Here is a 14,067-nt window from a genome sequence, read left to right as displayed (position 1 = left end):
CCAACTCAAGATCCTCCGAATTCTTCCACCCAATTGTTGGTATTACCTGCATGTGCCATTAAGACTGGCCTATATTTCAAACACTTTTTTTTTTGAGAAAGGGTCTCATGCAGTTAAGCTTGCCTTGAACTCACTATTTAATCAAAGATATCCTTTAACTAAGGATTCTCCTGCTGCACCTACTAAGTATTGAGATTACAGGCATGTACTATCATGTCTAGTATATGGGCTTTGAGTATCAAACCAAGGGCTTCATGTATGCTAGGCAGGAACTCTACCAACTGAGTTACTGTAGACCAGGCTGGCAGCCTTGAACTCAGAGATCCGCCTGCCTCTGCCTCCCAAGGGCTGGGATTAAAAGCGTGAACCACCACGCCCAGTGCAGCTCAAATTCTTATAATCTACTACTACACTTAAATTTTATTTAACCTAAAAAATATTTATAATTGCAGAGATCCTACTCCTTGTCATCTTGTGTGCATGTTTCCCCAACTCACCAGGCTGGCAGCCTTGAACTCAGAGATCCGCCTGCCTCTGCCTCCCAAGGGCTGGGATTAAAAGCGTGAACCACCACGCCCAGTGCAGCTCAAATTCTTATAATCTACTACTACACTTAAATTTTATTTAACCTAAAAAATATTTATAATTGCAGAGATCCTACTCCTTGTCATCTTGTGTGCATGTTTCCCCAACTCCAAGACCCCACTGCAGTAGTTTCTATACCTATCGCTATGGTTCCACTTGAAGTCTGCCTTACTGTCTTAAACTGTTACAATATGTTATATAGCCTGATACCATTTTCTACCCTCTGTTATAAATCAGAAATTAAACCCAGGGCCACATACATGCTAGGAAAGCACTTACACAGAGCTATATTCCCAAGCTTTTCTGTATTTTTTATTTTGAGACAGGTCATACTAAGTTGCCTAGCCTTGAACTCACACTCTAGTCTGGCAGGCCTTGAATTTGCCATCCTTCTACCTCAGCCTCCAGAGTTAATGAATTTAAGACCTACTCAACCAGGTCCAGCTCTGACACCTAATTTTACTACTTTAAACTCACAGAGATCCACGGCCTCTGCCTCTGCCTTCTAAGTGCTGGGATTAAAGGCATTCACCACCATGCCCAGCTCCCAGCCCCTAATTTCTATACTTAACTCAAAAGTAGTAACTACTGTATATAGAGGTAAATAATTTATGGATAATTTAGAAACTTTTTATGGATGTTATATCTGGAAATATTAGGTACATTAAAGAATTAAATGAACATTTATTAAGGTCAGACACAGATACTTCAAACCACAATGAAAAATTATTTTAGACCTAATTTAATAGCAAATATATTTAATCTAATATATTAAAAAGTAGTAACTACTGTATATAGAGGTAAATAATTTATGGATAATTTAGAAACTTTTTATGGATGTTATATCTGGAAATATTAGGTACATTAAAGAATTAAATGAACATGTATTAAGGTCAGACACAGATACTTCAAACCACAATGAAAAATTATTTTAGACCTAATTTAATAGCAAATATATTTAATCTAATATATTAAAAAACTATCAAGTAACAAAAGCAAAAACTTTGTATTTTTTCTTTTCAAAATTGATAATACCTTAACTTGATATAGTAACTGAAGTAAAACACTGATCCCAGGACTTATTCCCAGGACTGGAGCAACAGCACAGCAGTTAAAAGCAATTACTATTCTTCCAGAGGACCCAGGTTCAGTACCCAGCACATACAGGGCACTCACAACAGTCTGTCACTCCAGTTCCACAGGATCTAACACCTTCTTCTGGCCACTGTAGGCACTGCATGATATGGCAAAACACTCATACACATAAAATAAAAATAGCTGGGCATGGTGGTGCACGCCTTTAATCTCAGCACTTTGGAGGCAGAGGCAGGCGGATCTCTGTAGGCCAGCCTGGTCTACATAGTGAGTTCCAGGACAACTAGGGCTACAGGGAGACCCTGTCTCAAAAGACCAAAAAAAAAAAAAATCTTTTTTAGAAATTAAAAACAGGCTAGAGAGATGGCTCAGCAGTTAAGAACAATGGTTGTTCTTGTAGAAGACCCAGGTTTGAATCCTAACACCCACATGGCAGCTAACAACTATCCGTAACTCCAGCTCCAGGGGATCTGATGGCCTCTTCTGTCCTCCACGGGCATTGCATGATACAGGCGCCCTTACCTACATGCAGGCAATACTCTATATACATAAAAATATAAACAAATAAATAACAACAAAACAGTCTGGAGAGATAGATCAGCAGTTGAAGAGCACTAGCTACTCTTGGCAGAAAACCCAGGTACAGTTCCCAGCACTCACAAGACAGCTCACAACCACCTGAAACACCAGATCCAAGGTATCTGATATCCTCTTCTGACTTCTGCAAGCATGCACACATGTGATGTACATACATACACACAAGCTAAACAGTCATACATGTAAAATAAAAATAATAAATCTTAAAAAAAAAAAAAACACTTTAAAAACCAAAAACCAAACTTAGTCCTGCCAGATGTAGTGGCATTTGCCTTTAATCCCAGCACTGAAGAGGCAGAGGCAGGTGGGTGTGAGCTCCAAGAGAGCCTGGTCTATTCAGTGAGTTCCAGGCCAGGCAGGGCTACACAGTGAGACCCTGTTTCAAAACACAAAAATAAAAACAAAACCAATAACCAACCAATAACCAACAACAAAAACCTTAATGGCTAGTAATGAAGAAGAGTAACAATGCTTACCTAATTCAATACATGTTATTCCAAGAGACCATACATCAACTTTGCCATCATACTGTCCTTCATCCATGGCTAAAATTACTTCTGGGGCCATCCTAAAACATATAATATTCATTTAGTAAAGTTTATAAAAGTATACTATTCTTTGAGACTATAAGGTCTATCAATGTAGAGACATGAGATTCATTCTCATCATCCATCATGATCATTTAACAGCATTCCGAAAGGACAATCCCAAAGTAAGCTTTCCCAGGATTTTATTACAAAATTCTAATGTCTGTTTGAAAGTTTCACTTTTACCATGGACAACAAACACTGTGAATTGTTTTACTTGAATTGACAACCTCACTTCATTTTTTGAAAAATAACTACCATAATGACAATTAGTGAATAACCAAAGTTTGAATCTATCTCCATTTCAAGTAAGTATAATATTCCATGTTTGAAGTGGACAGAGAAGCTCACAAGTTCACAATTTTCAAACTCACAAAAATCTGAGTTATAAATGATACACCAATATTTTTTAAAGATAGAATCTTCCAACAGTCAAGGTTGGCCTCAAACTAGCTACAATGCCCCTGCCTCAAGTTTCTGAATGCTAGAATTTCAGGAATGAGCCACCATGCTGCAGTTTAGAATCAAACATGTTTTTCTTTTTTTAAAAAATATTTTATTATGTTATTTTACGTGTATGAGTGTATTGGATGCGTGTATATAATAAGTGCACCCATGCTGTGCTCTGTTCACAAAGGTCAGATGAGGGCATTGGATTCCCTGGAACTGGAGTTATGAACAGTTGTTAGCCACCATGTGGGTTCTGGGAATCCAACCTGGGTCCCCTGAGCTATCACTCCAGTCCCCCCCCCCTTTTTTTTTTTGGTCTTTTTGAAGCAGGGTCTCCCTGTAGCTGTCCTGGAACTCACTATGTAAACCAGGCTGGCCTTGAACTCAGAGATCCACCTGCTTCTGTCTCCTAAGTGTTGGGACTACAGGCATGCGCCACTACACCCGGCTTAACATTCTTTTGTTTTGTTTTTTTGAGACAGGGTCTCCCTGTAGTCCCAGCTGACCTGAACTCACTATGTAGACCAGGCTGGCCTTGAACTCACAAAGATCCGCCTGCCTCTGCCTCCCAAGTGCTGAAAATATATTTAATGTCTATTTTTTTATTTTATGTGTATGAGTGTATTGCCTGCATATATGTGAGTACACCCATGTTGTGCAATGCCTCAGAGGTCAGAAGAGGGCATTGGATTCCCCTGGAACTGGAGTTAAGGACAGTTCATAGCCGCCATGTGGGTGCTGGAGCTCGAACCCTGGTCCTCTTTAAGAGCAGTCAGTACTCTTAACCGGTGAGCCATCTCTCCAGCCCCTTAACATTCTTTTTTAAAAAAATATTTTATTGCCGGGCGTGGTGGTGCACGCCTCTAGTCCTAGCACTCAGGAGGCAGAGGCAGGTGGATCTCTGTGAATTCAAGGCCAGCCTGGTCTCCATTAGCGAATCCAAGCCAGCTGCAGCTACAGGGAAATTTTGTCTCAAAAAGACAAAAAAAAAAAATTTTTTTTAATTTATTATTTTATGTGTATGAGTGCATTGCCTGTATGTATCTAAGTGCACCCATGTCCTGCAATGCTTGCAGACATCAGAAGAGGGCATCAGATTCCCCTGGAACTGGAGTTACAGGTTGTTAGCTGCCATGTGGATGCTGGGAATCAAACCCAGGTCCTTTGAAGAACTTACAGTGCTCTTAACAGCTGAGCCACCCCTCCAGTCCAAAATATATATATACATATATCATCCAGCCATAAATAGTTAAAACACTAAAGGCAGAAGATACTTTATAATTGGCTTGTAGTTGGTGTTAAGCATAATGAACACATATGACACAAACATGTATAGATATGAACAACATAGACAAGCTGCTAACTGATTCAGAAGAGGAACAGCCATCCTCAATGTGTGTAAAAATACATGTATGCCAGCACCCACATGGTAGCTAACAACTGTACTTAACTCCAGTCCCAGGAGATCTGATAGCCTCTTCTAACCTCCAAGGACATTGCATGACACGGATGCACTTACCTACATGCAGGCAATACATGCATACACATAAAATTAAAAAAAAAAAACAAGGTGTGTAATCTAGTTCTCTCATATTCTAAATATACCACATAGAAAATAAGATGTTCGTGATTAAAATGAATGTTTAATTATCAGTAACTGAATGTTTCACAAGTTTTCTTTAAGAGCTTTTCCCAAGCTCTGTTCCCAGCATCCACATCATGCGGCTCAAACCATCTGCAACCCAGTTCCAGAGCATCTGACACCTTCTTCTATCATCCAAGAGCACTTGCACAGACATGGCATAATCATACAGACACATAATTTTTTTCTTTTTGGAGACAGGATCTCCCTGTTGCCTCAGCTGGCCTGGAACTCACTATGTAGACCAGGCTGGCCTTGAACGCACAGAGATCTGCCTGCCTCTGCCTCCTGAGTGCTGGGATTAAAGACATGTGCCAACACGCACGGCCACAAATTTTTTTTAAAAAAAAGTAAACTTAAGGGCTGGAGAAATGGCTCAACAGTTAAAAACACTGGCTGTTCTTGCAGAAGACCTGGGTTCGAATCCCAGCACCCACATGGCAGCTAACAACTGTCCCTAACTCCAATTCAAGGGGATCTAACAGCCTCTTCTGTCCTCTGCAGGCTTTGCATGACATGGATGCCCCTACCTACATGTAGGCAATACATGCATACACACATAAAAAAAATATATATATATATATTTTTTTTAAAAAAGTAAATTTAAAGAAAATACACATTAATTTATTTAGTATGTCTATTTCCTCTACTTGAACATTAGTGACTGATTTTTATTCCCATAGCCAATATATGATACAGAGAAAATAGGAAAGCAAATGTGTCAAGGATAGAAAGAAAAGATAAAAAACAAAAGGAACTGCAAGGACAAACCTGAAAATCTATATTTAAAACAGTATCATATATAGGTGCTGGAGAGATGGCTCAGTGATTAAGAGCACTCAGACTTGGATTCGGTTGCGAGTACCCACATAGAAGCCAATACCTGTCCTTAACTCCAGTTCCAGAGGATCCAATGTCCTCTTCTGGCCTCTGCAGGCACACACGTCATGCAAGTACATCCATGTAGGCAAAACACTCAATACACATAAAAAAAAAAAAAATACATAAAATCTTTTTTTAAAAGTCCTAAGTATACGGGCTAGAGAGATGGCTCAGCAGTTAAGAACATTGGCTGTTCTTGCTGGGGTTCACATCCCAGCACCCACATGGCAGCTAATAACTGCCCGTAACTCCAGTTCCAGGGGATCTGACAGCCTTTTCTGTCCTCTGTGAGCACTGCATGACACAGTGCACTTACCTACATGCAGACAATACATGCATACACATAAAATAAAAATAATTAAAAAAAAAAAAGGTACTGCTGGGCGTGGTGGAGCATGCCTGTAGTCCCAGCACTTGGGAGGCAGAGGCAGGTGGATCTCTGTGAGTTCAAGGCCAGCCTGGTCTACATAGTGAGTTCCAGGACAGCCGGGGCTACAGGGAGACCCTGCTTCAAAAAGACAAGAAAAAAAAACCAAAAAAACCAAAGTCCTAAGTATCCAAAATGCTAGTATATGTTCAAAAAAGACAAGACACTTGAAAAAGTATAATCATTATGTAATATAATCTAATCACATTGCTTATGTCAATTATGAGCATCAATACCAGATAAAGACTATTCTTACCAATATGGCGTTCCCACAAAAGAATTGGCAGGAGATGCCATGGAAGCAGATCCAAAATCGGCAAGTTTCACCTGGCCTGGTTCTGTCAGAAGGATATTTCCTGCTTTGATATCTCTGGGTTTAAGGGATACAGAAAATTATTTCACATCCCTTCATCAAACTGTGTTTAAAATGATAAAAAATCAAATAAAATGTTGTAAGATACCAAAGAAGATATTAAAAAGAATTTAAGAGCTGAAATAATCTCACATTGTGATATTGAAATTAGGGAACAAAAATGCACAATTTAAGTAAATATATATAGTAATATTTTCTAGAAGACAATCGTTATCAAAAACAGAAAATCAGGCAAATGTAGTATATTACCTACATTTGAGTTTGTTTATAGCACAAACAATGGCTTTGAAAATATAATTTAATAACTCCTTCATGATTCGTAAGATCTACGTATCCCAGTTAACATTTTTCTTTAAAAAGGAAAAAGAGAAAAGAACTTCATCCTCCAAATACCCCATTTCCAAGCTTTTGCACAGTTCCCAACTAAACATGAAATGAAAACCTGAAGCATGTGGATAACATACTATACTATCAATGACCCCAAATTTACTGACAAACTCCTTTAAAACAGCAAACACACTATCTAAACTAAAAAAAAAAAAAAATTGAATATTAACAGGCATATATGTTCAATAGATGCTCTAATACATACTTAACTTTGCAAAAATTTAAAAAGAAAACCCCAATTTAAAAAAAAAATTTATTTATTATTTTTATTTTAGGTGTATGTGTGCATTGCCTGCATGTAAGAAAGTGCACCCGTGTCGTGCAATGCCCACGGAGGTCAGAAGAGGCTGTCGGATCCCCTGGGACTGGAGTTACGGACAGTTGTTAGCGGCCATGTGGGTGCTGGGATTCAAACCCGGGACTTCTGCAAGAACAACCAGTGTTCTTAACCACTAAGCCATCTCTCCAGCCCCAAGAAAACCCAAATTTACAAGTACTTTTTGAATCTCTTTTTTACTCTCTTTGTGTATATGTGTCTAAGTGTGAAATGCTGAGGATTAAATCCCAAATTTTTGGAGATGAGAAAACAAATTCTGAACTCTGTCACTCAATTGCTAACATGTGAATTTCTCTTGGACATCTAAAATAATAACTCATTAACTCAAAATGCCCCTACTGCATGGTTTAATATTTACTGTCTAGTTTACATATATTAAAATGCTAAACAGCCAAGACTAATACCAGCCAAGACTAATATCAGTGCATACTGCATTGAGGTTTGGTTTGGTTTTTTTTCAATCAAGGATGATCAAGGATTTATGCTCAGAATCAGAAAGTTTTTGTATCATGGAATCAATGGAAAAAATCTGCCATTATCAGTTATCAAGAAGACAAAAGATTTGTTAAATTCCAGCTCTTATCTATTTGGCTCTGCAATCTTTGAGAAATTAATCACAAACCAAAACCTCAGCTGTAGAATGAAAAAGAATATACGATCCTTAATGTCCCTTCCAGTTTGCAAATTAAGTGATTCTGCAATTACATTTCTACCACAAATCCAGAGTAGCACATATACTTTAGAAGACCCAGCAGCACATGTAGGCAAAGACTAAAAATTTATCCTAAACAGATCAAGTGTATACTTTTTGTTCTTTTTGATACGTGAACAATCTAAATAATAAGAGTTTATACAATTCTATTTGGCGAAAGCCAAAAAAACAAAACAAACAAACAAACAAACAAAAAAACCCACGACCATTAAATTGTAGGCATGATAAATTCAACAAGATATTTGGTTCTCAATATATGGTAATTTTCAAGGCACTTACCTATGGATCATGGTATGAGAATGTAAATAAGCTAATCCCTGGAGAGCACCATGTGTTATTGCTGCTATTTCCACTTCTTGTAATGGCTTTTTATGAACTAAGAAAAGAAATTTATTGGAAAGTAATCATAGACTATTTCTGCTAAGAAAATACACATCTAGAATAAGATACAAAAAAATGAATATACAAATTGATATATGGGTGTGTATGACATGTATGCATGTATGTATGTGATTGTCTGTGCAAGTCACAGAGCATGTGTGGAGGTCAAAGAATAACCGTGGATACCCAGCCTCACTCTAACTTGTTTGAGGCAGGGTCTCTCCACTGTTTGCCACTGTGTTTTGTATGCTAGGCTAGTTTGCCCACAAGTTTCCATGAACTCTCCTGCCTCTACCTCCTGTCTGGCTGTAGGAGCACTGGGATTACTGATGCATGCTACCGTGCCTATTTTACTTGGGTTCTAGGGATTTGAACTTAGGGCCTCACACTTACAGGGCAATCATTTTACTGAGTTATCTCCCAAACACATATATGGGTAATTTTTAAAAGCAGACTCTCAGAGGTTGGGGATTGAGCAAGCGTAAGGGCCTGGGTTCAGTCCTCAGCTTCAGGTGGAGAAAAGATGAAATAAAAGCAGACATTTAGCAAGAGACTTATTTCCAATGATGATAACAAGAGTCCTAAACTTTATTACTAGTATACAGTTATGACAGATATGTTAATGTATACTTCTCAGCCAACTTTTCCTCTTAGCTAACAATATTCAACAATTACCTTGATAATTGTAAAACAAAATAACATTCTCCCTTTATTTTTACTTCTTGATAACAGAAGGAACAGATCAAGCTGCATGACAAAGAATTCAGAAAAATGCTTATAAAGTTTCAACGAAAGAATATTTACCTATTTTGAAAGGATAGCACATTTCATGCCAAGAAGATTTTCTTTCTACAAAGTTTTGCCTTTATTTTGTATTAGTAATTTTTAAGTAACCTCTAATTAAAATGTTATTTTATATTTATTAATATTATTATTACTATTTTGGTCTTTTTGAGACAGGGTCTCCCTGTAGCCCCAGCTGTCCTGGAACTATGTAGACCAGGCTGGCCTTGAACTCACAGAGATCCACCTGCCTCTGCCTCCCGAATGCTGGGATTAAAGGCATGAACCACCATGCCTGGCCCTATTTTATTTATTTTACTTTATGTGTATGAATGTATTGCCTGCATGTGTTTAAGTGTACCAGTGTCATGCAATGCCTTTGGTGGTCAAAAGAGGGCATCGGATCCTCTGCCATGCGGGTACTAGAGACCAAACCTGGGTCCTTTCCAAGAGTAGTCACTGCTCTTAACCACTGAGTCATTCCTGCAGCCCTGTTATTTTATTCTAATACTGTAAAAATCAACCATCAAAGTTAGCCTATACTGGAGCTGGAGAAATGGCTCAGTGGTTAAGAGTATTTGCCGTTCTTACAGAGGACCAGAGTTCTGTTCTTAGCACCCACATGATGGCTTAGGCAGCTCACAACAACTTGTAACTCTAGCTCCAGAGGATCTGACACCCTCTTCAGGCCACCAAAGAAACCACCTACACGTACGTACATACATACATCTTAAAATTAAAAGTTAGTTTACCTTCTAGTAAATCTGAAGCAGATCCCAAACAATATTCCATTACAAGCTAGATGGAAAGAAAAATTATGAAAGCATTAAAATACATTATAAAGATTTAGTCTGAGATAAAATTACTGAAGTAAAACAAACTCCAGTCATCATTTACTTTTTACAATAGTTATATACAGTTAAGTGTACACATAAAATTAAGCCAATGAGTCAGGCATTGTGATACATGCCAATAATCTCACTCCTTGGGATGCCAAGGCAGAAAATCTCAAATTTAAGGCCAGCATGGGTTACACAGTAAGTTCTAAGACATTCCAGGGTATAAAAAAGATTCTGTCTTAAAACAAAACCAAAAACAAAGCCAATGATAACAATCTGTTTTTTATTTTTTAATTTTATTATTATTTGAGAAAGGGTCTCACTATGTAGCATTGATAACAGTGAACTCACTACTATGTAGACTAGAATGGCCTGGAACTTAAAAGATAATAAGCCTGCCTCTACCTTCTAAGTGCCGGGATTAAAGATGTGCACTACCCTGTCCAGCACATTCGTTTTTTTAATGTGAAAATGCAATAAATTCTGTAACCTATGCATTGTAAATATACTTTCCTATCCAATTACATCTATAATTATATGTAGTAACATCTGTAATGTATTAAAATATAATTTAAGAGTATACAAATTGAACTATAGTAACAAAATTGGTTATTTTTTAGGAGTTCGAAAATTGTGTTCTTTTGGAACTATGTGGGTTGGGTTTGGCTGTACATGTTGGAATCCCAGCACCTGGGAGGTAGAGGCAGGAGTAGCTGAAGTTCAAGCTCATCCTCAACTATATAGAAAGTTCCAGGTCAATCTAGGCTACATGAGACACTTTCCTGGGAAGGGAAAAAATAAGGGGTTAAAAGAGCAAGACAACACATCCATATGTCCAAAGCTTAGGTGAAAGTTTAAGCCTCTTCCCTTTTCCTTTATTTTTGAAGAAGGGTCACTGTTGTCTGGGTTGGTCTCCAACTCCAGAGCTGAGCCTCCTGAGTAGTTAGGGACTGTGGCAAGCAACACTGAGTTCCAGGTTTTAAAAGGCCTTTTCTGAGACAAGTCTCACTATACTGGCCACGATGGAACTGAACTTAAGGGTTCAAGTGATCCTTCTACCATCTCAAGCCTCTTGAGGACCTAGGATTTATAGGTATGCACCATCACATCAGTAAATGTTTCTTTTAAAGCAAATACAGAGCATCACTTCCGTATCAAATATTTTATGTATCTTAACCATCTTAATACTCCCCACAACCATGAGTTAAATCCTGTTATTTTTATTTTACAGATGGACACAGTTAATCTGCCAAATATCACTGATTTTTCTTTAACCACTGCCACAATTTAGGAGTCACCACCACCAAAATAAAACTGAATAAAAATGTATCAAACATTATAAATTTAAATCTAAGCCAAATGTACTGTATCTTATTAGTTACTAAAAATGATTAATTCCGGCTGGGCGTGGTGGTGCACACCTTTAATCCCAGCACTCGGGAGGCAGAAGCAGGTGGATCTCTGTGAGTTCAAGGCCAGCCTGGTCTACATAGTGAGTTCCAGGAACGCGGGGGCTACAGGGGGAGCCTTTCCATAAAAAACCAAAAAAAAAAAAAAAAAAAGATTAATTCCTGTATAAAGGAAAGGCAATGTTTCCTCTTAAAAATCCAGTTATTAAAAAAAAATCCAGTTATTGTGCACTTAACAGTGTAGCATTAATTCTACATCACCTCAGTTATAACACCAGTAAAATTAATCTCTATTTCTTTTTTTAATACCCATGTCATGCAATGGCACAGAGGTCAGCAGAGGGCTTCGGATTCCCCTGGAACTGGATTTAAGGACGGTTCATAGCCGCCATGTGGGTGCTGGGAATCAAACCCGGGTCCTCTACAAGAGCAGTCAGTACTCTTAACCGCTGAGCCATCTCTCCAGCCCTCTCTTTTTTTTTTTTTTTAATGTGTACAACATGCATTGCCTGCATGTATGGAAGTGCATTCATGTCATCCAATGCCCAGAGAGGTCAGAAGAAAGCGTCTAATTCTCCTGGAACTGGAGTTACAGACGGTTGTTAGCCACCATCTGTAACTGGGTATTGAACCCAGGTCCTTTGTAAGTGGGTAACTGGGAACTGAACCCAGGTCCTTTGTAAGAACAGCCAGTGCTCCTAACCCCACAGCCATCTCTCCAATCCCTCTATTTCTTTTAACAAAATGTCCTATAAATAAATGCTCTACTTTCAGTATTATTCACAAGGAACTATGTCATATCAAATTTCACCAGAATGTACCCAAACCACCAAGATCTTTCTGGTTAAACACACTATAAAGATATTTATGTCAGCCAGGCATGGTGGCGCACGCCTTTAATCCCAGTACTCGGGAGGCAGAGGCAGGCAGATCTCTTAGTTCAAGGCCAGCATGGTCTACATAGTGAATTCCAGGACAGCTGGGCTACAGGGAGACCCTGTCTCAAAAAGACCAAAAAAAAAAAAAAGGTATTTATGTCAAAAAGACATGCTAATTTCCATTTTCATTGTTTTTACAATGTTCATATGGTATTACTGAAGATAAGTTTGCATATAAATATGAATTCTGGGGAAAATCTGCAGTAGACTTGAAACAGTTCTTTTATCAGTTAAGAGTTTTAGGAAATGCTGTTATTCCTTCCCTAGGAAAAACTAACATTTCGAACATCTATGCATGCCTTTAATATAACCAGTCTGAGATATTTTGAGTTAAGTCATTCTAAACCAAAACTAACTAAAATTACAAGTAGAGAATAAATACCAACCCATGCTGTGTGTTCTCGTAGATAGCAGCCTTTGTATTCTATACTGTTGGGATGTTTTATTCTTTGGAGAAACTTGACTTCCTTTATAATATCCTGCCATTTCTATGTAGAGAAAAAAAAAGGAACAAGAGAATTATGAAAAGCTGATTTTCCTTTGAAAGTTATAGAAGAAAAATTATCAAATTTAAAAGGGTTAACAATACACAACTTTACGATATTTACAGGAAACGTCAAAACTGAAAAAATTTAAAAGAAGATTTTATGTATTTTTTTAGTTTTTAGAGACAAGGTCTCCCTGTAGTCCCACCTGGCCTGAACTCACTCTGTAGACCAAGCTGGTCTAAGTCTCACAGAGATCTGCAGGCCTCTGCATCCCAAAGGTGAGAGATACCACAGACCTGACTAAGATTTTATTTATTTTTACTTTTTATGTGTGTCAGTGTTTTACTTGAATATAGGCAAGTGCACCACATGCATCCAGTGCTCACAAAGGGCAGAAGAGGCTAGAGGGTTCCATAAAACTAGCGTTAAGAACAGGTGTTAGCTGCCATGTGGGTGCTGCGAACCAAACCCTGGTACTCTGGAAGAGCAGTAACTACTCTTAACAGCTTATGTCATCTCTCCAGATCCACCAAATAAAACATTTAAAAGAAACTGTACTGTTTACAGTACTGTACTGTTTACAAGTCAATTACATAAGACACAAAAACATGAGAACAAATTTTTTTGCTGAGAGTGGTGGCACACACCTTTAATCCTAGCACTTGGGAGGCAGAGACAGGCGGATCTCTGTGAGTTCATGGTCAGTCTAGTTTACATAGTTGAGTTCCAGGCCAGGTGGGACTACAAGGGAGACCCTGTCTCCAAAAAAAAAAACATGAGGACAAATTTTACTTTGACAAAATTTATGTTGTCTTTTTTTTTTTTTTTTTTTGTGGTCTTTTTTGAAAAAGGGTTTTCTGTAGCCCCTGCTGGCCTAGAATTTACTATGTAGACCAGGCTGGCCTTGAACTCACAGACATCGGCCTGCCTCTGCCTCCCAAGTGCTGGGACTACAGGCGTGAATCACCACATCCAGCAATGAGTCTTATTAAAAGTTTTATAAGACTGGCGTGGTGGCGCACGCCTTTAATCCTAGAACGTGGGAGGCAGAGGCAGGCAGATCTCTGAGTTCAAGGCCAGCCTGGTCTACATAGTGAGTTTCAGGACAGCTGGGGCTACAGGGAGACCCTGTCTCAAAGACCGCCCCCCCCAAAA

At 38.4% G+C, this 14,067-nt stretch overlaps 1 protein-coding gene across 2 annotated transcripts in view; it reads right to left on the bottom strand.

The window, feature by feature from the left end:
- Window positions 1-14,067, bottom strand: part of Taok1 (TAO kinase 1) — a 110,462-nt gene that overhangs the window by 46,549 nt on the left and 49,846 nt on the right. For both annotated transcript variants that reach the window (XM_008828716.3, XM_029561411.1), the window contains exons 4-8: window positions 12,811-12,912; window positions 9,991-10,036; window positions 8,354-8,450; window positions 6,522-6,635; window positions 2,754-2,845 (exon numbers count right to left, since the gene is read on the bottom strand). In XM_008828716.3, coding sequence (XP_008826938.1) covers window positions 2,754-2,845; window positions 6,522-6,635; window positions 8,354-8,450; window positions 9,991-10,036; window positions 12,811-12,912 — 451 coding nt within the window. The remainder of the gene's footprint in view (window positions 1-2,753; window positions 2,846-6,521; window positions 6,636-8,353; window positions 8,451-9,990; window positions 10,037-12,810; window positions 12,913-14,067) is intronic.

The sequence above is a fragment of the Nannospalax galili genome, unplaced genomic scaffold, assembly GCF_000622305.1.
Source record: "Nannospalax galili isolate Female #2095 unplaced genomic scaffold, S.galili_v1.0 scaffold212, whole genome shotgun sequence".
NCBI classification, from domain to species: Eukaryota; Metazoa; Chordata; class Mammalia; order Rodentia; family Spalacidae; genus Nannospalax; species Nannospalax galili.
Note: the sequence above shows the minus strand (reverse complement) of the source record. Positions and strands in the feature narration are given on the sequence as shown.